Source organism: Geospiza fortis, unplaced genomic scaffold (assembly GCF_000277835.1).
Source record: "Geospiza fortis unplaced genomic scaffold, GeoFor_1.0 scaffold240, whole genome shotgun sequence".
NCBI lineage: Eukaryota > Metazoa > Chordata > Aves > Passeriformes > Thraupidae > Geospiza > Geospiza fortis.
In genome coordinates, this window is record NW_005054379.1 from 89,753 (window position 1) to 116,548 (window position 26,796).

The window sequence follows — 26,796 nt, forward strand, 5'->3', positions numbered from 1 at the left end:
TGAAGACTTCTGTTCCTTTTTGCATATAACTTGAATTATGATAACATGATTTTTACCTTTATTTCAATTGGGAAAATAGCATTGTTTCTATTTTTGTATATTAAAAATATGTCTGTTTTAGAAGCTTACATACTTCTATTTTTCTTCATGCTTCTTTTACTGTAAATTAAAGGGTGAAAATGAAGCTGTATTGTGTCAAGGAGATGTATTGAGCAAAGAGGAACAGGAACAGCAAGAAGTGCCTCAGGTGCTCTCTATTTCTGAAGCCTTTTTGTCTGAACAAAGCAGGTGAGGTTTGAGTTTGGCAAAATAGCATTTGAAACACTTTCGTCTGTGCATAATGAGATACCTTTGCAAATGTTAATTCTTTTGTTCCTTGTCTTTTGTCTTTCCACAGTATTTCATTTTCAGTGCCTACAAACAGCTTTTTCCAGTGTTTTCAGAGCACATTTTTTGCCTCCACTCTTTGTTATTATTTGTCTGGTACATGCTTGATCTGTATGAGCTCATAGGTCTTCCTGACCAAGATTTTTTATTACTTGGTCTGTATTTGCTTAAGTAGCAATCACATATGTAAGGTTTGTTGTAAGATATGTAACATTCAAATTTTGCGAAATGTCAGAGAGTTGACTCTCATTTGTCCATCCATATGTTCTTCTATTTTACTGCCACTGTTGTTGAAATAAGATCTTAAGTGTGTGTTAGACTGCTGATACTTTCATGCTGGTATGGGTAGCAACACGACTTGTTTTTTATGTTAAAAATGCCTTGACAAAGACATTTTGTTATTTCTGCTTCAAGGTTAGCCGCAAATGAGAGATGTATTTGAAAATATAATTTTATTTATCTTAAACAAAGCAGTCTGGTAGTCTCTTGTGTAAGTGTTAATTCAAAATGTAAGTGCAGAAGTGCTTTTTTTCTCTCCCAGCCACAGTCAAATGTGTATTTTCTTTAAATTAGTTTGTTTTGCTTTAAATTCATCAGTACTGAAAAACTTACCTCCCAAGAAGGCAAGCTGAGTGCTCTGAAACCAGGACGACTTGTAAGGATTGAGTCTCCAAGACCAAACCTAGAAAGAACATACAGCAAAAAAGGATCTCCAGTAGTACAAAAACTTACTGCCCCAGATGAGGAAATGAATCATGGAGAGAATCTGCGTGTGACAGAAGAATCTGAAAACCTTCTCTCCTCAAAAGTGAGATTCTATTTCTGACTACACTTACTGATTCTTGATTCCACACTAGCTTTTTTTAAGGCATCTAAATAAGCTGTTGTAAATATATAAATTAATTTCAGCCGAATAAGAATTCCTGTTCAGTATTTGTATGCTATTACAGGGTTTTCCAAAATCCTGCTAGTGGCACATTGATAAGATATACAAAGACTTCACTTGGATTTTGACATTTCAGTCATATTCATGATACATGAATAGTTACCTGCATGCTGTATTCTGTTGCTGGGTTTCTCCAAGCTCCTTGGTTGCTTTTCATGAAGGACTATATTGGTTTTAGTATGTCTTTTATTAGCTAAATGTCTTCCTAGAGGAACAAGGAGCAGTGATGGTACCATAAACTACTTGGAAGTTTTTAAATGAAGTTTCATCTCAGGTTAGCAACTTGATCATAATTTGCAATACTTTATTTTACAGGTGATATATTTTGTTATAATAATAAATAAAATATTTTTATATACTTTGCTAATATTGTTGGGCTTTTTTTTCTCAAATCAAAGGATGACATGGAAGTATTGTTGCTTGTGGGAAATTTGGCCGAGAATGACAATCTAGACATAAATTCAAGAAGCATGACATCAGAAACGCTTTGTTCTTCTAAAAAATCACCAAATTATAACAGCAAAAGACTGCAAGAAGAATGTCTATCTACAGATGCTATAGGAGGCATTCAGGATACCACAGAAAGGTAAAGTTATCTCTTTTCAAAGTAAAAAATCTTTAAAACTTTCATTTTCAGCTAGGGTAGAGTTTATTTTTTTCTTATTAGCGGGTACAGTGCTGCATTTTGGATTCAATATGAGAATAACATTGATAACACACTGACATTTTAGTTGTTGTTGAGCAGTGCTTACCCTGAGTTGAGGACTTTTCAGTGTCTCATGGTCTGCCAGTGAGCAGGTGCATAAGCAGTTGAGAGGTAACACAGAACAGTTGGTGTGACCTGGCCAAAAGGATATTCCATACCATGGAACATCATGCTCACTCCATAAAGTGGAGGGACCTGGCCAGGAGATGCTGAACACTTCTTGGGGATGGACTGGGTGTCAGTCAGCAAGCAGTGAGAAGTTGTGCATCACTTGTTTCCTTGTGTTTTATTTCCCTCTGTCTGTGTCTGCCTCTCCTTTTCGTTATTTTATATTTTACTTTGTTTTGATTATTAAACTGTCCATATCTAAACCCGGAAGGTTTACCTTTTCTGTCCAGTTCTCCTCCTCCCTGTGGTTTGGGGACTGACTGACTGCATGGCACTTACTTGTCAGCTGTGGTTAAGCTGCAACAGTACTTTAAACATTTTGTGCATTTGTTGAGTTGTTTTTATACAGCGCTTGCTTCTGGAGCTGTACTAGTTGTTATCTATTATGTGCTGTGCAAGTCACTAGGTGGCGTTCTTACGTAATAGAACAGTTTTTAAAAGGATTAAGGGAGTTTTTTCCAAGGCTATTTTTCTTTTTAGAAGGTACTTCATGGGTGAGAGTAGAAGCAAGTAATCAGGGTTTAGTTGTCTGAATTTCTCCCTAATAAATTCTTGGGGTACAGTGCACCATGAATGTGGACCAAAGACTGAGCAATGCCATTTGCACTCCCTTATAATTGAGAACTGACAAGAAGACAGCAAGCTCACTTTATTTCTGTAAGATATATTCTGAGTCTCTTCAATTTTTCTTTCCAATAGTGGAACTTCCTGTGATGATGCTTATAATCTATGTGCAGTATGAGGCAGATTGTGCCACTCCCGTGCAACAGCTCTGGGTTATGTTATAAGCCACGTTTTGCTCAGTCTTAACTTACACAGAGCAGTCAAAAATCTATTTTAAAATAGGCCCTCACAGTGAAAGAGGATTTCCTGGTGCTCAGAAGGAACCTCCTGTCTTGCAGTGTTTGCCCATTGTCTCTGGGCACTGGGCACCCCTGGAAAGAGCCTGGATCTGTCCTGTTTGTGGCCTCCCTTGGGTTTTTTGTGGAACTGCTGAAGAGGGATCTCTTCAGATCCTTCAGAGAAGGCTCCCTCTGAGCTTTCTCTCCAGGTTGAACAGTTCCTGCTCCTTCAGCTTTTTGTCACAGGAGAGATGCTTCCAGCCCTTTACCGTCAGTGTGACCCTTTGAGGGGCTGTCTCCAGTGCCTCCAGGTCTCTCCTACCAGGGAGCCCTGAACTGGTCAGTCCTCCAGGTGTGGCTTCATCAGTGCTGAACAAGGGGCAAGGATCACCTCCCTTGGCCTGCTGGCAACACTTCTCCTGCTGCAGCCCAGGTCACCATTCACTGTTTGTGCAGCCACAGCACTTCTCCTGCTTCATGTTTAACTCAGAGACCACCAGGACAGCCAGGCTCTTTTCTGCAAAGCTGCTTTCCACCACAGTGGCTTGCAGCATGCACTGGTGCCTCGGGTTGCTCATCCCCTTGTGCAGGACTCTGCATCTCCCCGTGCTGAACTTCCTGAGGTTCCCGTAGCCCACTTCTCCAGACTCTCCAGGTCCCTCTGGAGGCCAATATAACCTTTGGATGTCTCTGCCCTTGGGAAGCAATTCCTTCTAGATTTGCCTAATCTGTAAATTTGCTGAGGTTACACTCTGCTCCATCATCCAGATTATTTTGTAGAGATACTGAGCAGGAGTTGATACAGTATTAACCCATGAGGTACAGTGTTGATTGTTGGTCTCCAACCGGACTTTGTGTCACTGATCACAAACCTCAGAACCTGACAACTCAATCAGTTTTTAATGTACTTCCAGTCCATACTTCATGAGTTCAGTTATCAGCATGTTACAAGAGACAGTGTTCAACAGTGTTAACAAGGCTTGCTGGAGTCCAGGCACACACTGTTTACTGCTCTCCCTTTATTTATTGAGCCAGTCATTTCATTGAAAGGTGTTATCAAGTTGATTAAGCATAACTTCCCCGTTACTAATCCACGCTAACTACTCCAAGTTAGGTTGTTTTTCATGTGTCTGGAAGTAGTTTCCAGATTCAGTTGTTCCATCGCCTTCCCAGGGGCTCAGATGAGGCTGACTAAATTGTATTCTTCTGGATTACTCTAAGTCCCTTTTTGTCAAGCCATGAGTTTAGAAGGCCAAGATTTCTCTCTTACCAATCTGAACTTGTTTGAACAGATGTAAGAATTGTATCCTTTTTGAAAGCAGTAGAGCCTTGAGCACTGGAATTAGTGGATATAGGGTTCCTATGGCTGCTTAATTTTGGAGACCTGTGTTGGTATAGCTGACACTTTCCAGTCTACCTGACCTAATGTTCTTTCCTAAAATCTTTCCCAAAACTAATCAGGTCTGCTACTGCAGACAAATTATCTCCCTTATGCAGTGGTTTTTTTCTTCTTTTATGGTTTTTTTACATGTAGCCAACTAGGCAAATAAAAATTCAGAACACAAGTTCATTTCTAGCTAGAAGTACTAAATATCTGATAGTAAGCCAAACTTATAGAGTGTACTTTGTAGTTCTTCAGAAGTAAAAGTTAAAACATATTTTTTTAGGTCCAATGATAAATTAAGTTCTGGAGAGGGAAGTGAACAGAGAGGAAGGGAACCCCATTGGAACCTGAGGCCAGACCTAATGAGACTTACTAGGAAAAGAGATTATCCTGAAGAGTGTGAAAACAGAGAAGTGGACAGTACTGAGAGAAATGAAGAGTTTTTGGTGTTATTAAAAACAAGTGTATCAGAGGTAAGTGCTTGTCATGTATTTTGAGTCAGTTACATATCAATCCTTTTGCCCAAGTTCTTAAAAAGATAGGTGGCACAGAAATCCAGTATGTGGCTGGAAAATGTTAATGTGATTATTTGATTTTTTTAAAAAAATCACCATTGAAAACTATACTGAATGAATGGAATTAGAATTTAAAACCTGTGGAAATACCAAATATACACTGTTGTCTTAAGTTTGATGGTTTATATGATCAGAAATTTGCATTATAATAAATATGTGCTAACACTGTTGAAAAATAATTTACTGTTTGTTATTCATTGAACAACTGAAATTAAGGTAGTTACCTAACTTCAGATACCACCTAAAATCTGTGTTAGTATACTTAGAAATTAAAATGAGTGTGAACAAAGTTCAGACCTTCTTAAATTTGCTCAGCAGGCCTAACTTAGCCCAGACTAGTTCCATCTCTGTCTAATGCTGGATAACTGGGTCAAGTTTATCTAGTGTTCCTTATTTTTCATATGTATGACTAAAGCTTCTAGTTAGCATATTCTTTTAGCCAAGTATCCATAGTTGACAGAACTGTGGTTGCTGATGTTTGTCTGTGTATATGTTGAATAATATTCAAATGCTTTTTTATCAAGTATGATCGTTTTTAGTTCCTACCTTGTTCCCAAGGCAGAAAAAAAAATAGTTCCTGCAAATTGTTCTTTAAATTGATAGGTAATTTTAGAAAATTATTTATCTTTCCAGCTTCTAAAGGGTTGTTGCTCTTGATAAATTGAGCATGGTGTTGGTCTATTAACTACCAGCTGCACTGCGAAGTCAAGTATCATAGATAATATCAGTTAATGACACCTCTGCTCTAGAACCCAAAATTAAAGACAACAAGGAAGAATATCCTAAGTTACCAGAGATGACAGCTAGGCACATTCTCAAGATCCTCAAACTAAGTTCTTTAAGTCACCAAAACCAGTTACAAATGTTTGGCACTTAATATGGTAATAATAATCTCCTCTGTTCAGGAAAACTCCAGTAGTACAGTGGAAGCTGGATCCTTCTCAGAAGCTACAAGGAAACACAGTTTTGCAGAGAATGTTGAAGAAACATCTCGTAAGAGAATCAGGCAGGACATTGCACTCCAGTCTCCAGGGATATCGTCAGAGAGTGAGACACACATAGAGCAAGATAATGATTCTCAGCTTTCTACCTCACAAGAAAAGCATCCAGGCAGTCTCACAAGGTAAAACAGCTGTTTTGCTTTATAAACCAAACTCAGTTGATTGATAATTATTTGCCATAGTTCTGCCATGTGTAATGTGAGTGCATGCAGCATGTCAGTTTTTGTGTCTTCCATCTGAACTTAGCAGATGTGTGCAGATGCTCCTTTGTCTTACTCTGCCTGTATTCTCATAAAATGAACACAGCCAATACTCTCACCAATCTATCCCATGGTTTTAACAGAAATTCCTGATTTTATAGGGGAGGACGTGAGAATACCCATTTTTGGGGGCACAGGATTGTGGGATTAACCTAAAGAGAAACTTTGTGCCAGTAGTATCCTCTGCTACCATTTGCTTCCACTCTTCACCAGTTTACTAAGGAGGATGTTTTGGGGGGAAAGTTTGTCATTGCTTTTGGCACTCAGAGTGGTTGTGCCTGTGATTTTAAAGAAGGAAACTGTAGGTAACTGATCATTGAAGAGAATGCTGTCTGAGAAACCAAAGCAGATAAGTAGTTATCACCAAACAGTTTCAGTTTATGAACAATAGTCTGATCAATTAAAGTATCATAGTTGGGGGCTTCTAGTCTAGCTTTAGCAAAAGACAACTGGAACTGTTCCTATGACTTAAAAAGTATGTGCCTTCCACATCCCTCAAAATTAAAATGATTTCATACTTTTCTAATAAATGAATTGTGTTTCCTGCAAGTTTAATTGTGAACATTTCTAGCATTTTGAAACTGCATAACACATATTTGCAATAAGTACCTTATGTACACAGGAAGAAGTTAAATTTCTGATTAAATGCTTATTTGTCACTAATAAGTTAAGAAGTCAATAATTTGCACTGTTGGTAACAAAGATAACTTATTTTTTTCAATGGAGTTTATTTTGATTTGTAGTATCCCTCTCTTTGGAAAGTCTTGGATTTCATTGTTTTTATTCTGTACTTTAGAAGGCAGTTCAGGAGATCATCAAAACAGACAACACTGCCAGAACATGTGTTGGAGGCAAAAACTGCTACTTCTTCTGCCTCTGAATGTGAGGCTGATTGCAGTGAGAAGGGGAGTCAAACACAAGAAGCTAAACTGAGTGTTACCAGAGACAAAAGTTTGAAAACTACACAGAGAAGAAAATCTGGGAAGGAACCCAGAAGTTCAAAGATAACCTTTGTCACCCTCCGGGCTTCTCAAGAGGAGGAGGAGGATGAGGAGGCAGATGAATTTGAACTTGATGATGAAGATGAATGCTTTCCATCAGAGGAAGTAAACAAGGCTCCAGTGTTTGTTCCTATAGGTCTTAGATCTCCAAAACCAATTCCTATGCAGATACAGGAAACTGTGGAGGAGGTATTGTGTAGCTGGATTCTATATATGTAATTTTGTTCCGATTGTTTAAAAAGATTTTATTCTAATTGTATCTCTGGGTATTTGGGTTTTATCAGAGTTCAATTTAAGAATGGCGTTGAGAGTAGCAGGGATGTTACTTGGCACATACACTTGGTTTTGAACTTAATACAGCCTTGGCCTGAAATCCAGTTATGTAATTATGTTTACAAACTGTATATAGGTCTGCAGGGAACTCACCAGTTTGTTTATTGGGATTGAATATAGGCCCAGACTCAATGCTCGTCCATGAGTTTTGAGGCCCAAGATGGATCAAATGGAGCACTTCCATTTCATATTTGAATGTTAGGAAATGAGGGTATGAGGAAAATGTTTTTGTATGTCATGTCCCCCTTGCCAAGAAACTTTTAACTGTCAGGTAGGCTGACCTGACCAGACACACACATCTGCTTGCTTACTCCCTTTTCTTGTGGGACAAGGAGAAATTAGGAGGGCAAGAAGATTTCTCTGTTGATATGAAGACAGTTACATACATTAAGGAAAAGCTGCATGTAAATGAAAAACAAAATAAGGAATTTGTTTGCTGCTTTCCATTGTCAGATTACTTCCTGGGAATCAGGGCCTCAGTCTATGAAAGAGTAACTTTGGAAGACAAATGCCCTAACCACAAATGGCTTCATCTTCTCCCTCCTTTCCCTAGGCTTTTATTGCTGAGCGTGTCATGATATGATACAGAATTTCCTTTTGATCAACTTGGGTCAGCTGTACTAGCTCTGTGCTCTCCTGACCTCTTGCTTACCCCTGGCCTCCTTGCTGGATTAAATAATAAAAAAGCATTGCTGTTGTGCAGGAATAGCAGAAACACTGGTGTGTTACCAACCATGTTGTAGTTAAAAATCCAAAAGACAGCATTATGTGGGCTGGTGTGAAGAAAATTAACTTCATCCCAGTCATGGTCAGTACGATCTTCATCCTTTATTTCATACCATTTCTATGGTCTTACACCATCCAGTAGAAGACATTTTTCTATTATTTTCCCTGTCATTGCTACTTTCCATTCACTTCAGTGCTTTTTGCTTTCTAGTGCTTTTTTTCCATACCACTACTGCTAGTCCTCTTCTTCTCTTTGCCCACTGAAATCCTGCTTTTTCTCCTGAATGAATCACACGGTTTCTTTCTCCAGATGAAACAGCAGAATAATTTAAAGCTCAGTCAAAACACAAAGGGATTTCTAGAATGATAATTGGCAGCAAAGTTGCCATATGGAAACTTTTGCTGAATCCTTGATTTCAGAGATCTAGAGTATATGTAATGTGTGGGGATTACAATCAAGTTGCTTGGTTTAATGCTTAGGAGACATGAGTACTAGTGAGGAATGTGGTTAGAGACCCAAGGACCTAGTTGTTGTAAAATTTAAATAGGTCAGTTGAAAGTCTGTAAAGTGCAAGCCTTTGAGAGCAACCCAGATTGAGCAGTGTTTTCTGTAAGAACTTCCCTGGAAATATCATAAACTTTCTGTCAAATTTCAAGTCCTCATTTCTGAAAACGTCAAATGTCTGAAGTTCTCAGTGAAAATACATTGCTGAGGAAGAAAAAAAATAGGTGAAATGGTGAGTGGGTCTGTTTCTATGTGTCTGCATATTGATTCCCTGTCTTGCTTTGGAAATAAATCTGTACTGTTTTTCCATCCTGAAGACTTAAAAAGCAGAAAAAGAGTGAAAAATAAGAAAACCCGTTTGAGGTAAACAGTCACTATAAAAGATCTCAGCTGCATAACTTAGTTCAGTGGAGGAGTGAGTGACTAGAAACAAGGCCTTAGGTTGTCTGATGCTTCCACTTAGCTACAGGTAGCAGTATCTGTTCTGCCTTCTGTTCATACCACTGCTTCCTTCTGAAATCAGAAGGTGAGATTTTTGCAAAGGATTTCTCTAGATGTTGAACATCTGTTAAATATGTGAGGTTTATAAAAATTTGCATTTGACAGATTTTCTTTTGCATCTGATAAACTGAAATACTTGCAAAATTACTTTTACAGCTGGAATTATCTGTGAATATCCCAGATGTGCAGGTGGCTACTGATGCTGAAAGTCTTACTTGTGCTTCTATCCAACCAGTAGTACAGAGGGAAGGAGAAAGCACCTCAACAAGTGTAAGAATGTCTTTTGTTTCATTGGTCATACAAAGCTATTTCAGCAGTTTCTCAGTTTCTTGTTGTCGTGTCTGAATGTAACTGTGTAGCTTTTTAGACTGGTAGCTGTAACATCCAGATGTGAGGCACACCTGTGGGAAAACTGTGTTAGTAAATATTGTTAGCCTTAAAACCAGGGTAACTTGTGGGCATAGAATTTACATGTAACCATTAAATAAAAATTATGGGGTCATTTTATATAGAACTTTGATATTGTTTTTCTTTGTATTTAAGGAAACAATCATACATGAAAATCCTGATGTGGACAAAGGTAGATATGAAACAATCTTGCTTATGTATTTCATGTTACCTTGCTACTGATATACACATTTCCCCCTTTCTTAAAATATGTTTCCAAAGGCGCCACCATCTTGGCCGAGAGGCTCAGCTGTGTCCTGCAGTGGGTCAGCTGGAACTGGCTGTGTCCAGGGCAGGCCCGTGCTGCCAACACCTTGCCACCTGTATCCAGTACACCCTTAAAAGCAGTCATGTTGCTGCTCAGTGTTTTAATAGTAGTTTGAATTTGCTGGATGAGAATGGCTACTTGCTTACAAGCATTTTGATTCTTAAATAGGGTCAATTTAAAAAATACATACTTCACTGTATTGGTGGTAGTGTCAAATACTTTTTGAATATGGGTAAGTGGGTTTCTAGTTCATGTGGTTGTGACTTTTAATGTCTGTGAACAACTTCACAGGAATTAACGATGGAAGCACTGAAGCTGCTATGACTTTACTTGCCATGGGTGATCCAAATTTCCAGTTAAAAACAAGCACTGAAGGTATGATCTGATTTATGGGACAAAGCCTTGCTTTTATGCTTTCTGGGTGCACCTAAGGAGGCATGGAGCAGTGGCTGCAAAGCTCTTCCGCATGCTGCTGCATAGCAGGAGGTCAAAGAGTCTTTTATGATTTTAGTCCTGTTGCATTGTAACACGTAGTGAGTCTAGCCAATGCAGGTTGGCTGGAAACAGGCAGGCACCCTGCTGAATACTGCCAATGGTATCACTGCTAGAAAGTTGTTTCTGTGACCTTTAGGATGCACATGTTTAAATTGATCTGGACACATAAACTGGACAAAAGAAAGGGATCAAGCTTAAATGACTGTAACTTTCAGTGATCTTTTCAGACCTTTAGTGTGAAGCATAGCCTTTTTATCCTAACTAGCTACAACCTGAAATTACCGAGGTTTGTTACAGATTTTGTGTAGCATTTATTATCTGCTTTCATTTGCTGAATGTTACTTTTTGTGTTCTTACTACAACAGGTGCTCTCTTAGGACTGTGTTTATCTGGGATTTCAGTCTGTGTCTTTGGAGAATACAAACTTCATTAAACAAGGCTTGAAGTTATATAGCTTTATATACATGCCAAACCTGAGTGTTTTAAATGAAATTTTCCTTTCTATTTATTGTTATAACCAGAACAGACACATATGTTACCTGCTCAAGATGACTTGGACACGGCTCATAGCCTTGTAAATCATGCCTACTTCAAAGAAAATAGAACTTCTAGTCAGTATTCGCTTGCTTCAGACACTTCTGTCAAGGAATTGCTGCCTTCTGAGGATGGAAACAACATCAATGTAGAGCATCAAATCACTGGCACAAGAATAGGGGTAGAAGAATATTCAGAGATGGATGCTACTGATACCAGGTTAAATTACTACTTCATTTTCTTTAGTGAGAGAGGTCCTCTGGCACTGCTTACTTTTACTAGGTTCTTTCTGGCATTTTTATCAATTTGCAAGCAGTCTTGCTGAAGTAAAGGTTTCTCAGTTAATGTAATTTAGTATGTAATCTGCAAAAACTCCTCTCATCTCTTTCTTACTACTTTCGTAAAGTGTTTGTATGTAGTTTTGGGTATCTACAACTGTTTTTTCTCTCATGAAATTAGGTTTACTCAGGGAAGAGGGGGAGGAAAAAATATGCAAACTAATTATGTACTGGATCACTCTTAATTATCAAGCTCTTTCTTGCAAAGTTCTCTACAGCTAATCAGACCAGGGCAAATTGCTTAATTGTCACTATGCTGTGGGGGTGTAGATCAAAGATTTAGAGCAAAGGGATGGCAAGAAACCAGGTGATCTTCCATCATTATGGTTTTAATGAATGATCACTAATAATTTTTGCATTTGTGAATTACGAGACAGCTTAGTGGGCCACTTTCCCAGAGAAACATCTGCTGATGATCCTGGTTTATTTGAAAAACTGTTTAACTTGTTGACTGCTTGAACAAAGTATGAGATTATGCTCTTTGAAAAATCTTAATCCAAGATAATTTACTTTGCATCCAGTTTAATTATATTATCAAACCAGAACTTAGTACCATGTCATATGTATTAGATTTCTGATCTTCTCCTGCTATTTAACCATTTCAATTTTTCTTTTTTTTTTTAAATTCCTTTACATTAGAAACATACTAGTTTGCAGCATACCTGTCTGTTTCAATTCACAGATGATTTTTATTTTTTTTATCTTGCCGGGTAGTTTTCTGTCTTCTCTGCCAGTTGCAGCCTGCATTTCAGGTCTTCATTGTCTGATCTACCCCATATCTCTTATATCGTCTCTTCACTAACTGTCAAAAATCAGGAACTCTATTGATGACATCTTTCCTTTCACTTGTAGTGGTAGCTCTTTGCCTGTGGTGAATAGTATGGGACTGACAGAAGGTGGACACCTGGAGCCTGAGCCAACCTCTGCAATGTTGAGGTCCAATGAAAACATAATGCGGGAGATACTTGATGCAAATGTACTTGTGGAACAACTAGAGCAAATTCAAACTGGTAAGCGTGTTTTTTATCCTAGGGCTCTGAAAATGGTTATTCAATAGATTCACATCTGTTCATGAAATGAAACAAAGCTGAAAGTTTTCACTTTCCATTCACATTTACAGGTGAAACATCGCCATTGTAAGATAGGGTACCCGTTTGTGATATCGTTTTATACATGAGAATACCTTTCAGTATGAAATTAAATGAAATTTGAATAGCAGGTTTTTTCTGCAGGTATTAAAATACCTGGAAGGCACTTAAATTACTGGACTGCCAATTATAGAAATACAGTCAAATACACTGTACTTTTTTCTATTATTACTGTCTTTTCCTTCCATTAAAAGTAGAAGAGGAGATAATAACTGGCTTTCTATTCTTAAAGCAGTTGCAAAAAAGGTAATCTTCCAACTTTTAATTGTCTTCATGCCACTGGCAAAATAGGAAAGGCAAGATGAGATATGTGTATATGCCTTATTTATGTAAGACACAATTATTCATGTGCACATTCGTGTATATGTGTCTGTATAAACATACTACAAAACTTTAATTCATACAAGATTATATGTAAAAAGTAATACAAATATATATAAATACCCGCAGACTGAAAAGACAATATTTTAATTTTTGTTCTTATAAAACTTAGATCCTACGGCCCTGAGGGGTAATGCAGAAATGCAGAAGGTGGAACCAGAACCAATCAGACAAACTGCAGGTGATTCTTCAGTTCTTCGTGACTTTGCATCTGGAAGTTTGGAGCTTAACAAGCAAGTAGACAAAACAGAGAGGTAAGAAGACTCATCATTTAATGCTGACTTTATTCCTACTGTCTCTTAAAATATGCAGCTGAAGTTCAGGTGTAGTATGTGACTGTAATGGAAAAAGTGTGCTCACAGACACTGTGTATGTGTTTCTACAGATAGTGTACAGTTTAGACTTCAGGTTTTTCTCCCTTACATGTTGTGGAACAGCTTTTGGAGATAGAACATTAACTTTTGTTTGCTCTTTTAGAACTTAGTAATTACCTTGCTGCTTAACTGTCTTTCATGAAACTGCAAGGAAATGTTAATAAGTTGATTAATTTAGAAATGTTAATGAGCTTATAAGGTTTCCTGCTTGGTTGTGCTTTCAGTAGGAGTGTCTCCGTTAGTGAAGTTACAGAGGCCTTTCCATAAAATTCTTTCTGTAGATTTGTTCAAAAATTATGCATTCTGTTTAGTACAATGATGTAGTCTTTAAACAGCAGCTTTGTTTCCATGTAATTAGGTGTTATATTAAATACATTGTAACACAGAATTTAGCATTTGCACAGGGTATCTTCATCTGGTTTCAAATTAACTAGATATATACCTTGCAGAACAGAAAAGCAGATAAGAGATGCTTGTGGAAATTCAGGAGATTTAAGACATCTAACTGCATCACCAAAACCTGAAAAATCACACCTGGGACTAGAAGATTGTCCAAATCCAAGTTCTGTGGATGAACTGTCTGAGCAGAGTCCTTGTCCTCTTGAGCACCATATATGTACAGTCAGCTTTACTCAGGTAAAGAACAAGAATTAATTACAGTCCAGGAGTGCCCAGATTTTGAAATTCTGTAAAGAAAGAGGTTTTCAGTGCAAATATACTCACCAGTTCTAAACACTTGGTACTTCAGTGGTAAATGAAACTTGCTTTTTCACAGGGGCATATCCAAACAATCTTTCAGACAAACTTAATCTTTGCAAACTCTTGTTTAGAACGTTTCAGTAATACGTAACACACATTAGCAAAATTGGAAGGAATTTTTAAGAAGTCTTGATGGAAGAAGTTATCTAAGATTCTTGTATCCATTCAGTGTGACCGACCTCTTACTATTATATTTGTTTACATTACAATGAAGTTAAAATGTTACTGCTTGGATGGAGCAAAGCAAACTGCATTCTTCGTTATGTTCTTTCTCATTTATTAAAAAAACAATTAAGAGCTTTACATGCATATTATTATATGACATACACAAATTTTGCATATTTTTACATATATCTATATCACTTATATCATCATCGTGTATGTTGTCACAGCTAAACAATATGTCTTCCACATCCATTTCTTTGCAGTGGCTTGTGGGTCCATGTTCTAGTATAAATGAGAGTTACCTTATTTTTGTCATGAGAGAAAGGTTCATTCGCAGTTCCCCGGGGTTTCTAGTGTTTTGTGAGATCATTGAGCATGTAGTTACATTGGAACAGCTGATGCATAGAAGCTTTTTTCCCGAGTGCAGCACGTTGCTGTGTCAAGGCTGATTTCATATAAGGACAATGTACAAAAATGATGTTGCTCTTACAGGCCTGGCAGAGAGAGTATGAGGCAGCTTGCGGTAGAGCTGGTTCAATTAATTCCTCGTTTTAGTAAAGGGACAAGCTGTAGAAGGGAAGGTATAGATGAGCTGTAGAGCTTCATGTTTTTATTTGGCATTCAGTGGTTTGTTAAGGGTTGTAGGAATCTACTTTCTTAGTGCCGCTGAACAATTTATTGTGTGAGTCATCTCTCACAGAATTGTGCTGTAGGAAGTATAAATTTATTTTGACAAACTACTAATATAGACAACAAGCTGCATAAAAATTTTATATTTCCCCAGTGTTTCTTGTCCTTGTTAGGCTAATACTTCTGAGCCTAGAACAGCTAGAAGTGAAAACTGACAAATGAAATAATGATGATGTGATTGGAGTTTTTGGATCTTCAGTATTTGACATGCTTTGTTTCTTCCCGTTTCGTAGAGTAATTTTCCAGATTTATTAATTTCAATTGTGTTGTTTCTAGAATGAAGCTTGTACTCAGGATGCTCAACGACATTGCATAAGCAGCAGAGAAGAAACTTCAGGTATAATATGCTAATATCCAAAGTTAGCAAAAGCCCACATTTGTTTATCTTGTGCTTACTAAAAGGTGAATTAAAGACCTGAAATTTTCATTTAAAAAAAATTAAATTTTCATTAAAAAAAAATTAAATTTTTCATGACATGATTAATCAATCTATTCCATTAACACAAATAATGATCCACAGCATAATGACATTCCCCTCCCTAGCCTCTTGTCTTTACATTTCATTAATAGAAACTAGACTTGAGAACTATTTGAATAGCCCTTCATTAAGTTTAAGTACCAGTGGAAGGGAAACTTTCTCTCTTTGCCCTGTTGAGAGCTCCTGCTGCTTACCCTGTGATAGGTATAGTATATAGTTTTTAGAGTCCTTTATGCACCTCTGACTCACCCAACAAAAACTGAACATGACAGAGGGTGAGAAACTCTGTAGTTTTCCACTGGCTTAGTGAGCTGTAGTTGCTCATGAAGTTACCAAGTGAATGCTGTTGTCAGAGTTCTGTGAGTAGGAGGGCTGTACTGTGCAAGTGTGGAGCAAAGGGAAAGAAGAGGGGATGTGGAAAACAATCAGACTTCCTTCTTCAGCTGTACTGAGTCAACAGATTAATGCCTAACTGATTAAGTATGATGAAAGTTACGAAGGTGCTGTCTGCTGTTCCCTAGAACAAATTGAAATGCTTGGTTTGGAACCACTACTTGTCTAACATAGGGGATAGTCACAGTGACAGAAGCCCAGAATACTTACTTTAGGTGGAAACTACAGTCCAAAGCTATAACTCATGAGCTTCTGCAAAAGATCAGGCTAATACTTCTTCTTAGACATCTGTTGCTATGCTCTATTATTGCCAGAATCTTGGGGTGAAGCATCTTTAATGGTGTTTAATTAGATGAAGAATCCAAGCAAGCTGAGGTTGGAATAACAGCTTTACCTCATTGAGAACTGTCTTAAATTATGTAGTGCCATTGTTGTTTTCCATCTTTTGAAAACTTTACAAATGTTTGTTCCTTAAATTTTAACAAATGGTAGCTGGTAGCTATCTGTTAATATCTGTTTGTTGATTAAATTATCTCTATTTTTTTCTCTATTAAATTCAAGACTATGCTTCTCAGATCCTGTTCTGCCAATCTGCAGTGAGGGGAAAAATCCTGTGCTTACCTTCAAAATAGTAGACATCTGCCATTTAAAGAAGTAACTCTTAATACCTGAGAGTTGCAATTATAGACAGAGGGGCACTTGATCACCATGACATATGTTTAATTAAACTGCAAATTGCTCTTTAATGCTAGAACACTCTTTTAAAATCTTCTGATGAAGATTACCAGGCATTTTTAATATTCCTCATTCTAAATGGTAATCAGGATTTCTCTGCAGTGAATAAGCACCGGGAGATGAGGATGTGTATCTCATCTGGGAAGTCAGGAAGCTTATTGTGTCAAGAATATGTCCAGTGCATTTTGCCATGGAGAAATGAATGCCTAAAATTTCAGTACTCTGTGTAGGAAGGACATGAAGAGAACAGTGTAATTTCATATTTGATTAATAGTTTTTTTGTTATTTATTTCCCTGAAAAAAATATAGTAGTGAATGATGATCGTAGATGTCCAGAGGAAGAACAGACATTCATTTTAACATTAGTGGAAATCCCAGCTGGCTCAAAAGAGTTTGATGCATCAGCTATGGTGGAACAAACTTCAGAACCAGTACTACCAGCCCCAATACTTATCAGCCCAATAAATGCAAGTGAAACAACTGTGACTGAAGTGGAGAGGTAAATGCTTTGTTTTTAATCAAAGTGAAACAGTTTTTGTGTACCTTGATTGTTCTCTGACTGTCTAGTACAGATTAGAACTTCTCAAAAGAAGAAATGCAAGAGGAAGTAATTTTGACAGATGACTAAAGAATTAAGAAAGTAGAAAGGGCTCTAATTTGATTTGAGGAAGATTCTATAGGTGTTTTAAATTTAGTGTTTTAGTTAGCTGAGATTTTGGTGTCATCTTAATTCTGATTTACCCTTTAGAGTAATTCTTCCTTTTTAGTAGAAGTCATTTGCCCAGCTTGAGCTTTACTTTGCCTTATGGATACTTACAATGCAAAGCAATGGAAAAATCTAAGCATGTTTGCATTTTACAGTACTTCAACAGTTTCGTAGAGTAGCTGTTTATTAACTGCTTGTCCAGATTATTCATGTAGATGGTTTTCTGGAAAACATGATAAACAGTAGATGTAAATTCTTATTGTCTTGAATTTACTGCTTAAAAGGCAGACAAGATGAAAACACAAACTAATTAATTACTCCAAAGAATAATAGCTGGTTTGTCTACTGCAATCCAAACTCTTTTACAAAGAGTACCTCTGAATGCAGTGTAACAAAATTTTCATGTCAGCATTACAGTTGAACTAAATCTCTTAGTCCATTTGGGCGAAAAAAAAACCCAAAGGAAAAAGACATTATGAAAAATGGGACTGTTGCAAAGTAGTAAGAAACCTGCAAACCCTAATACTATACTAATGAAAGTCATCAGATCATAAGAGTGTGATGCAATTCCACATAATTGTGTAGAATCTTGCCCTGTGATATCAGATACTAATATCATTCCTTTATTGAAGGGAAAGATCTTTGAGTGAATATTGGCTACACAGTGTAATAATTCTAACTCCTGTGGAACTACTTATGATAAACAAAATTGCTGACAGGCTGAGTTAGAGTACATGTTCTGTCTTGCTGTTCCTGTACAGCTTTATCATATTTTCCTAGTCTCTGCTGCTTCTCTGTATGTCTTATATATGTCTGTATGTTTTTGAGACCATACAGGATGTGGGGGTTCAACTGTGCAGATAAATAATACTGTATTTTAGCATTTTTCTAGGGCAGTTAATAAGTTGCCATATTTTTGCATCTTATGAAAAGACCAAGTGGAGTTCAAATAGAGCAGCTAAACTAAATTCAGTATGACTAGAAAAACTAACTCCAAATAGCCCAACAAATTGTTTCTTGGTAATAAATGGTACATTTGAAGTTAATATTGACACTAAGCAAGAGAGAGTATCACCAGAGATTTGTGTGTAATTTCCATACAGAAACCTTATACAAAGTAAATTTTGGCTTCTTGTACTGTCACAATAATGACTTTATGTATCTATAAGCAGTATTGGATCCTTGACAACTGCAGCTGGTAAGGTTGCTGGACCTTTAAACAGCAGTATGGAAACAAAACAACTAGAGAGTGCAGTAGACCCTGTTCCAAAGTTGCAGACAGCTCAAAAATGGTTGGCTGCTGAGCTTGAAGAGCATGATTTTCCTCCTTCCAAGAAAACTCCATCTACTGTTACAGTGGAAAATAACCTGGAAACCACTTACAAGGTGAGATCATAATTTGGTGAGTTTTCATCCATGGGGTAGATGCATAACACAATAGAGCATTTTAATTATGTTTATTTTTTAAGGGTGTCACTTGTTAAAATATGTACTGTATATGCCTATACAATTTACAAGGAAAATGAACACCTATAGATTGCTTTTAGTTTTTAAATCTACAACAGATTTGGGATATTTGTTTATTTATTATTAGGGTTTTTTGAGAATCTGTAGGCTCTCAGGTGTTTTTGAATTAGACTTCCTAGTAGACAGACTGGTAATATGTCTTACTTTGGTTCATTCTGCATCACCCTTGTGACAATGGCATTGCTGGACAGGAAACTCTGGAGGTATATTGGATGACCGGCAGGATGTCTAGGTGTGCTGAATGATGTTTTGAATCTGCATTGTGTCTGTTACATGAGGAAGCTCCTAGATATGTTCCTATTGATTCTTAACATAGCAGGTACTAGTTTAAAAGAGCAAGCTGCCAGTGAAAACAAGCCACCATCTTTCCAGCATCCTTCTGTGCTTTTTTAACAATATGACTAAGCTTATGGCAGCAACTACCATTGATCCTTGTAAGTGGGCTAAGATTGTATATTGTACCTTGGTGTAGGAATGGGTGGTAATTCCCTAGATGATTCAGAGAGCTTTTCTAGGAAGGGATGGATAACAATCTTCTTCCTTCTTTGATCTCTTATCTCAATATCCTTGTCTTGAGTAATTTGTCATAAGAGCACCTTGAAAAGCCTGCATAGGAAATGAGTTAAGTGATGAATGATGCTGCAGTGTCCTGTTGTATCAGTCCTGCTCTTAGAACTGTGCATGTGTGATATGAGTTTATCAACCACATTGTCTCTTCTATATTAAAAGCAATAAAAAAAAATTTTTTTTCCTTTTTTAAATACAGGGTTATTCAATTAAATCCACAGATGTGCCAGTGGTAACTTCTGGTATGTACATGTAAACTTGCAAGCCGAAGTATAATGAATGTAAACACATCACAATACTGGTTGTCATGCTAAATAATTCTGTCTGAGGCCATCTAACACAATAGTAGAAACAGGTTTTCCTAGTACTACACTAATGCTACCATTCCATGCTTTCTGCTATAAACTAGGTGTGCTGAATTACAGAAATGTTGGTTATTTAATAATGATTTTAAAAGCATTGCTGTAGCTAGTTTATTGGTGAAATCTAAAAGTTTTTTTTGACTAAATGTGTTATCATCTCTTAAGCAAATATTTCCACCTGTTAAAGAGCACTAATAATCAAAAGTATTAACTGGCATTTTAACCACACAATGCCAAAATAGTTAATTTTTATTTTGTTTTGCATTTTTACTGAAAAAGTACAGAATGGTTTAGGAGATCAGTCAGCCTCTGAAGAAAGAGAGAAAAAGCAGAACTGCTGACAATGCCATCTTCATTGATCTGAGCTGGTGAAGGGCTTGGTGAACTATAATTTTGGCTTTGCAAAAGACTTCTAAGGGAACTTGTAGAAGGTTAAACATCTAGGTGACTAGACTGAGTTCTGTGGAGTGCTAATAAAGGATGGGGGAAGGGGGGAGAGTGTGCTGTAAAATTTAAAACCACACTTCTACCAGCTTTTTCCTATAACATCTGTATGATCTTACAGGCTTTAAAAGTAGACCACGAACTTTTAATTTGTAGTGGTGACTCATAAAAATAAATGGACAAATAAAACTAAACAAAAATTCAGCCCTTCTGCTGTAATAGTTCGAACCGTTTTAATATCATGTATTTTTTGGGCTCTTGTGTTATCACGGAAGTCTTTGACTCTCAACTTCTTTTACAGGGAATCCTTTTCAAAAAACAGAGTCTTCAGCAAAGGAAAAAGTACTTACTTCTGTATTGGTGTCTGAGTCTATCTCACAACTGGCTGAGAGAAGCCAGCTTGAGACTTCGGAGAGCTTAGGGAAAGCACCACTTGAGAATGCAGCATCTGAAATGGAAGAGGAGGTTATGTCTAGATTAACCTCTAACAGAAGAGTAGAAATAAGTGGACAAGGAAAGCAGGAGAATATGCATGAATCTGCACAGTTGGAACAAAGTAGAAGCTCAGCATCATCTTCAAAAACTCCATTACTCAGGTATGGAGTAATTGCAATAATGTTTTGTCAGCTTGTTCCGTAAAAAAAGATCATGTTTCTATGTTGACATCTTTTCAGTATCATTGTTTGTGACCTGCATGGCAAAGAGTTACAGTATCTATAATCTCCTGCAAATCAGAAAGCATCAAACTGTTTGCTTTGAAATTTGCATTATTTTACTCATTAAATGAGTAGATTGACTGAAGGGCACTACTGACATATTGTGTGTCTATTTAGACATGATAGATGCCTTTTGTCAGGCAGGCATGCATTGGCTCTGATAGGAACTTAGGATAATTTGTTGTTTTCCATAGGTAAGTCTCATGTTGTTTGGATGTTCATCCTGCTAGTACAAAAGTACTGGTACAGTACTGCGCACACTGAATTTTTAGGACTGACATAAGTAATTTCCCCGAAGGAGTTTCAATCTTGGCAGCTCAGAGGATATTCCTCTTACCTATATGTTGACTTGATTTTTAAAATATACCTTTCTGTACTGTTTGTTTAAATGTTTTGAGTTCATGTTCTCTGTTGCTCCCGTACTTAATTATTTTGATTGTAATGCTCCACTGGCTTCTTCTAATCTGGCATTTACTTTTTCATTATGCTTGTGTGAGTACCAATATTGTCTATTTATATTTGGGACATCCACAGCAATTGGATAGTGATGCATTAACATCAGAATCCTTGCCTTAAAGTTTACTTTCTAATTTGTAAACTCTTAACAACATGAAAAGTTAATGCTTTGTGTGTGACTCACAGTCACACACAAAATGTGCTCTGTGCTGTGACTTCCATAAGCTCGCTGGTCTGGCTTTGCTGCTGTAAACAGGCTAAAACCCTGCAGCAGGTAGTCTGCTGTAGCCCCATCCTTGGGGATCAGGTTTTCCATTGATTACATGAAGGATGCTCAGAATTTTCAGTTTGTTTTTCAGAAGTGTGCCTCAAAGCCACTCTCTGAAAGTCTGGTAGCTTGTTACGGGCTGTGGATTAGCAGCAAATAATAGGTTCCTGTTCCCAGGCTTAAAAATTGTCAAGAATCTCTGTGACTGTTCAAAAAAACTCTTGTACCAGATTATTCAGTAGTACCAAAGCCTTTCTCAGAATGACTTTTTGTCTTTTTTTCCTTAGAATTTTCATATGTCCTGTAGGTGTGTGTTTATTTCCTGTGTATAGAATTGGACTCCTGCAATGCTATTTACATCTTCCTTTTATGGAGCAATCCTATGACATCCTGACCATACTTGTTTTGAACAGGGGTGGACGAAAACCGTTGGGATTTTTATCTTTAATTTGCAAAAAAAGTAATTCTGAATCTGCAGAAGACACCAAAGGGAATAGAGGGAAGATCCAAAAGCCACGAATTGTGACTCCAAAACGAAGTCTAACGAAACCCACTCCATCCACTAAGGATGAGAGGGAATCTTGTTCCTTTCCCTCTACTTCATCATCTGTGGAACATGAGCATGTAGCTGCTGATGCTACAGTTATGGTAGGAGTTTACTTTTGAATAACCATGCATTTCTGGGGTGTGAAGAACAGAGAATTAGTTCTTTCAGGAGTGAGTAGATGGGTGTGTAGCATTCATGTTTTGAGTCCAGTATCTGTTCCAGGTGACAAATTCTGACTTGTGCATGTTTAGGAAACTTGTAAGGGAACTAAGTTGATTTTTCTCTGCATGGATATCTATTTATTTCTCATTCTCTGCATGGATATCTATTTATTTCTCATTCTCAGCGAACTCTGATTTTTATTTTCCCTTTGGTCAAAACTTCCTACATGAATAAAATACCTTACAAATAGCTCATGTGCATATATATGTAAATATATTTACACATACGCACTGATGAAGACTGTTAAGAGCTACCTCTTGTTTTATCAGGTTCCAAGTAACAACTCATCTGAGAAGCCACCTCTCTGTGCTAAAGATCAAGAGAAAGAAGGAGAGCCAACCAGAATCTCTGAGTACTTTTTCAGTGACATCTTTATGGAAGTGGATGATTCAGAATAGCAAATGGGTTTTATAAAAACCTAGGATCACAGAATATACTGCAACAAGAAAAGAGTATTTTAAAAGTTATAATTTGTTCTGATATTCATTATGCCACACTTAATGTCAGCCAGTAAAAACAGTAGCAGATAAAATACCAGGAAAGTAATCTCTTTAACATTCAGGGAAGCTGAACATTCTCCAAAAGTGGTGTAACAGATTCAAAAGAGAAGATGGAAAGCAAAGGCTGAAAAACCTCATCTCCTGCTCCTCCTTTAGCAAACTGGGTGCAAAACATGCTACTGGAACTGGGATGCAGGGTCAGACAAAGAAACCATAAACGAAACGTCTTGAACAAGCTCCTGTACCTATGTAAACTCCCTATAAACTATTATCACTGAGCCCAGCGCAATAGCAACTCAAATCTGTGCCCCTCTACTGTAAAAGCTATGTGTTAGGCACTATACTAACATATGGAGCCTGATGGAAGATGGAGCCAGATAAGAAAGCAAGCCTAGGGACCAGAGAGGTATTAAACCTTCAAAACAGCCTAGGGACCAGAGACAGTGAAGGCCTCCACCCAGAGAGACATAAATTCAGTCAACATGGCTCTGACTACTTTATCTCAATGCCGAGTAAGTAGAACCAAAATGCCATCAGTACAGGTTTTTTTCACTTTCTCGAGCCACATGTTGGGCACTAAAAAAAATGTATTTGTCCTGGTTTAGGGCAAATTTGAGAGGAAATTTTCAAAGGGGTCCCTCTAGAAAGCAGATTCAAGTGGCCCCTGCCCCAGCTGATTTGGAAAGATTTTCATAGAGAAAAGTAGAAAAAACTTGTTTATTTAACAAGCAAAGTATCACAAGCATAAAAAAATTAACAATACTAAACAATAAAACCCCTTGCTGTTCTGAAGAGATGGCAAATTCAGAAAGTCCTTTCCTTGGAATGTAGCTCATCTCACTCAGTCTGTTACCAGTTCCTCCTGTGCTGGAAAATGCTGCGTCCTGGGCTGCAGTGGGCCACAGGTGTGAGGTGCCCATGTTTTTCTGGGTTTTCAGTCCAGAACAAGGCTGATGAGCTCCCCAAAAAAAGAAAAGCCACAGTCCAGGGAACTTCTTTGCCTCAGCTAGCTAAAACCTAACTAAAAACAAAGGAGAGCTCTCTCCTGCCGTCTGTCTGTTCTGCAGACAACCCAGTCTGTGAGGAGGGAGAATGCAGAGGAGCAAGTGCAGCTTCTGATAACAAACTGTGCACTTCTTCTCTTCCCCTTCGCTCTCAGAACCAGTCTTAAAGGTTCAAAACCTAATATCCAGCATAAACAGAACAGATGATTGGGGATACAAGCATCATGAAGTCACGCTAGGACATGTTAATTAGTGCTGGGAGGATGAAATGGGTTCTTTCTGAAGCAACCCAGGAACTTTCAAAATGCTGACATAGTCTAAATCACTACAATGATGTCATAGCACCAGACTACTTACTGACTGTCGGCTTAGGGTTTCACTTGTTTAGACACTGATAGTGAGTGCATGACTATCCTAGAGAAAAGTGCAATGAGATAATGTTTAATCTTGCAACAAGTATCCTTTTCCATTTTAATGCTAAAACTTCTTGGTACTGACTATTCAAGTTCTTTACTTCTTTTTGTGAAGTGTGTTACATTAGAAGGAGGAATTAACCTTTTGGGTATAATGTAATATCTGAAGATCAGAAGGCAAATACTGGAAGTGGTGTAGTAAATACATACGTACGTATGTCAAGCACTTCAGGTGTTTTTATTTGAATCTCCAAATTACATATTTTTGTAGGAGTTTTTTAACCACAAAATTTAAAAGATTGTAACATGAAAAGCCCAATAGGATTGGTTCCTTAAAAATTTATTAAAAACTTAAAAACACAATTTACTAAAAGATGATAACACAAGGTTAATGTTTGCAACCTTTTTTCTCACTTGGAGGAGGAGATTGATGTTTCCTAGTATAAATGCTAATTTTCTTCTAAATTGGAAAACAAAGCTATAGATACAATTTCTTCTCCTTATTTTTACATGTAGTTGTTTGTATATTTACTGACTTCCTCACTTTCCATTGTGCAAAGTAGCACAAAGAGATTGGATTTAAACCATGGTTATATAATGTCACTTTTGAGGTTTTGCTGCTTTGAAACACTTGAATTAAAAGGGTTTTCTTATGTACATGTCTGCTTGTACTGTAACTTGCCATAAAATTCTGATTTAGCTTTAGTTTAAGTTTTTATTTACCTCATCAAGAAATTTGTCTGAGTGAGCTAATTAGGTTTATGCACTCACAAAGTCAGGTGGTTGCTGAAAGAGTCAATATTTAGTCTGAAACTCCTGCCTGAGTAGTCTTAAAATTTTTCCCATTACTTAATACTTGCAGGTACTTTTGTAAAGCAATTTATTCTGAAGGTTAAACTGATGTTTAAATGGCATTGTTAATGATCTCAAGAAACCTATAATCAGGTTTGGATCCTTTGCTGGCAGGTAAATAATATAGATATGTAGTTAATTTTGAAATAGTCAATGATGTTTGAGAATGTTTTTCTTTTCAGAAGTTGTTGGCAAAGCTTCTGAAGGAACCTTTAGACTTTTGTCAGAGAGGAGAAATACAGAAGAAAGCTACTGTTACTGCAAATTGGTATATTAGCTCTGCCAGTGAAATGTCACTAGCAGCAGTATTCCTTGAGGTGATGGGAAAGGGACTAGTGGTCCCAGTGTAGAGTAACTTACTTGAAAGCATCTGATCAACCCACCTCACCCCCCAAAAAACCCTCAAAAATACAACCACGGTTTCTGTTCAGATGGTATCTTGTACTTTGCCTAATCCATTTAACTTGAAATGTTTATCTAAATATTGTTTTACTGTAAACATTATGAAAGAGATTCATGTATACATGTAACTCTATGTATTGTATATCTTGTAGATATTAAGTATGCAAGTGTTTACTTCCTGATATGTCTGGCATGTTTATATCAATTGCACTCATAGGACCTAAAAATAGATTCTTGGGGAGTGGCTATGAAATAATTGCTGTGACTACCTTTTGAGTGAGTTCTGAGGGGATAATCATTCTATATTTAGTTGCATACATTTTAGCTTGCATTCATGTTTTAAGGGGGAAAAATCAACTACTTCATTACTAAGATTTATGGTGCCTTATCTGCATTTTTAATTGGGGCTATGCTTTCTTTTTCCTTGCAGCAAATAACATGCACTTTGATAGAGGGTTTTTTTTAAGACAAAATTTAATTTGAATAGAAATAAGAGAATTTTGTGTTCTGTTTTGTGTATGGAAGTTTTATAATGATGAAGGATGTAAGAAAATATCATTGAAATCTCAATACATATGCGTAGCATTTTTACAAAGATGTGGCATAAAACTGTTTTGCTTAGAGTTGTCTGATGCCCTGTATCATCACATACAAGCTTTCTGTGTCAAAGGAAGTAGTCCTATTCTGTATGTAAATTATGTGAATAAATTATTTTCTTTTACCTGTGTTGCGGTTTCTTTAAGTATCAGATGCAGTTTTTAAGTACTTCGAAGTCCACGAAGCTAATAAGTGTGAACTAAAGGAAAAGCTGAAGTTTGGGCTGCACCACTGGGGTGCACAGAGATCTGCTGGTAATAGGCTGAGCATGGTTTAGCAGGGGCATTGTCGTTCTTCCCTGGTTTTGTTTTAGAATAGAGCTTAATTTACTTGGTATCAGACTCCCTGCTGTTACCTTTCTCTAAAGATAAGGGCCTTGACTTAAAGTAAAACTGAAATACTGAAGAATAGCAAAGTTTTCACAGAAGGGAGAAACTCAGCCAAAGATGGTTTGGCTTTTAAAAAGATCTGTCCCTATTACTGTACGACAAGTTTTTAAGAAGGGCAAGGGCTTTCCTAGGCTGTGCGTTTCTGAAAACACAGTTTTCGCGTGTGGGCGTCCCGACACAATTCTTCCAAAGGGCGTTCTACAGCATCAGCTTGTCCTGAGGCCCGGGCTAGGACTCCGCGGCGGGGCCGGCCCCGCTGTGCCCATTGGCTGCGCCGGGGGGAG

At 37.3% G+C, this 26,796-nt stretch overlaps 2 protein-coding genes across 2 annotated transcripts in view; both read left to right on the forward strand.

The window, feature by feature from the left end:
- Nucleotides 1-26,247, forward strand: part of BDP1 (B double prime 1, subunit of RNA polymerase III transcription initiation factor IIIB) — a 49,195-nt gene extending 22,948 nt beyond the window's left edge. The window contains 20 exon segments of the mRNA XM_031060287.1: nt 173-288; nt 985-1,195; nt 1,732-1,919; nt 4,717-4,906; nt 5,914-6,131; nt 7,066-7,459; nt 9,492-9,605; nt 9,879-9,915; nt 10,342-10,425; nt 11,067-11,298; nt 12,270-12,427; nt 13,059-13,200; nt 13,770-13,956; nt 15,211-15,271; nt 16,850-17,039; nt 18,419-18,632; nt 19,540-19,582; nt 20,448-20,742; nt 22,000-22,234; nt 22,625-26,247. Coding sequence (XP_030916147.1) covers nt 173-288; nt 985-1,195; nt 1,732-1,919; nt 4,717-4,906; nt 5,914-6,131; nt 7,066-7,459; nt 9,492-9,605; nt 9,879-9,915; nt 10,342-10,425; nt 11,067-11,298; nt 12,270-12,427; nt 13,059-13,200; nt 13,770-13,956; nt 15,211-15,271; nt 16,850-17,039; nt 18,419-18,632; nt 19,540-19,582; nt 20,448-20,742; nt 22,000-22,234; nt 22,625-22,753 — 3,438 coding nt within the window. The 3' untranslated portion in view covers nt 22,754-26,247.
- The window catches only part of MCCC2 (methylcrotonoyl-CoA carboxylase 2), a 41,514-nt gene continuing 38,078 nt past the window's right edge, over nt 23,361-26,796 (forward strand). Inside the window, exons 1-2 of the mRNA XM_031060288.1 lie at nt 23,361-23,367; nt 26,270-26,377. Coding sequence (XP_030916148.1) covers nt 23,361-23,367; nt 26,270-26,377 — 115 coding nt within the window. The remainder of the gene's footprint in view (nt 23,368-26,269; nt 26,378-26,796) is intronic.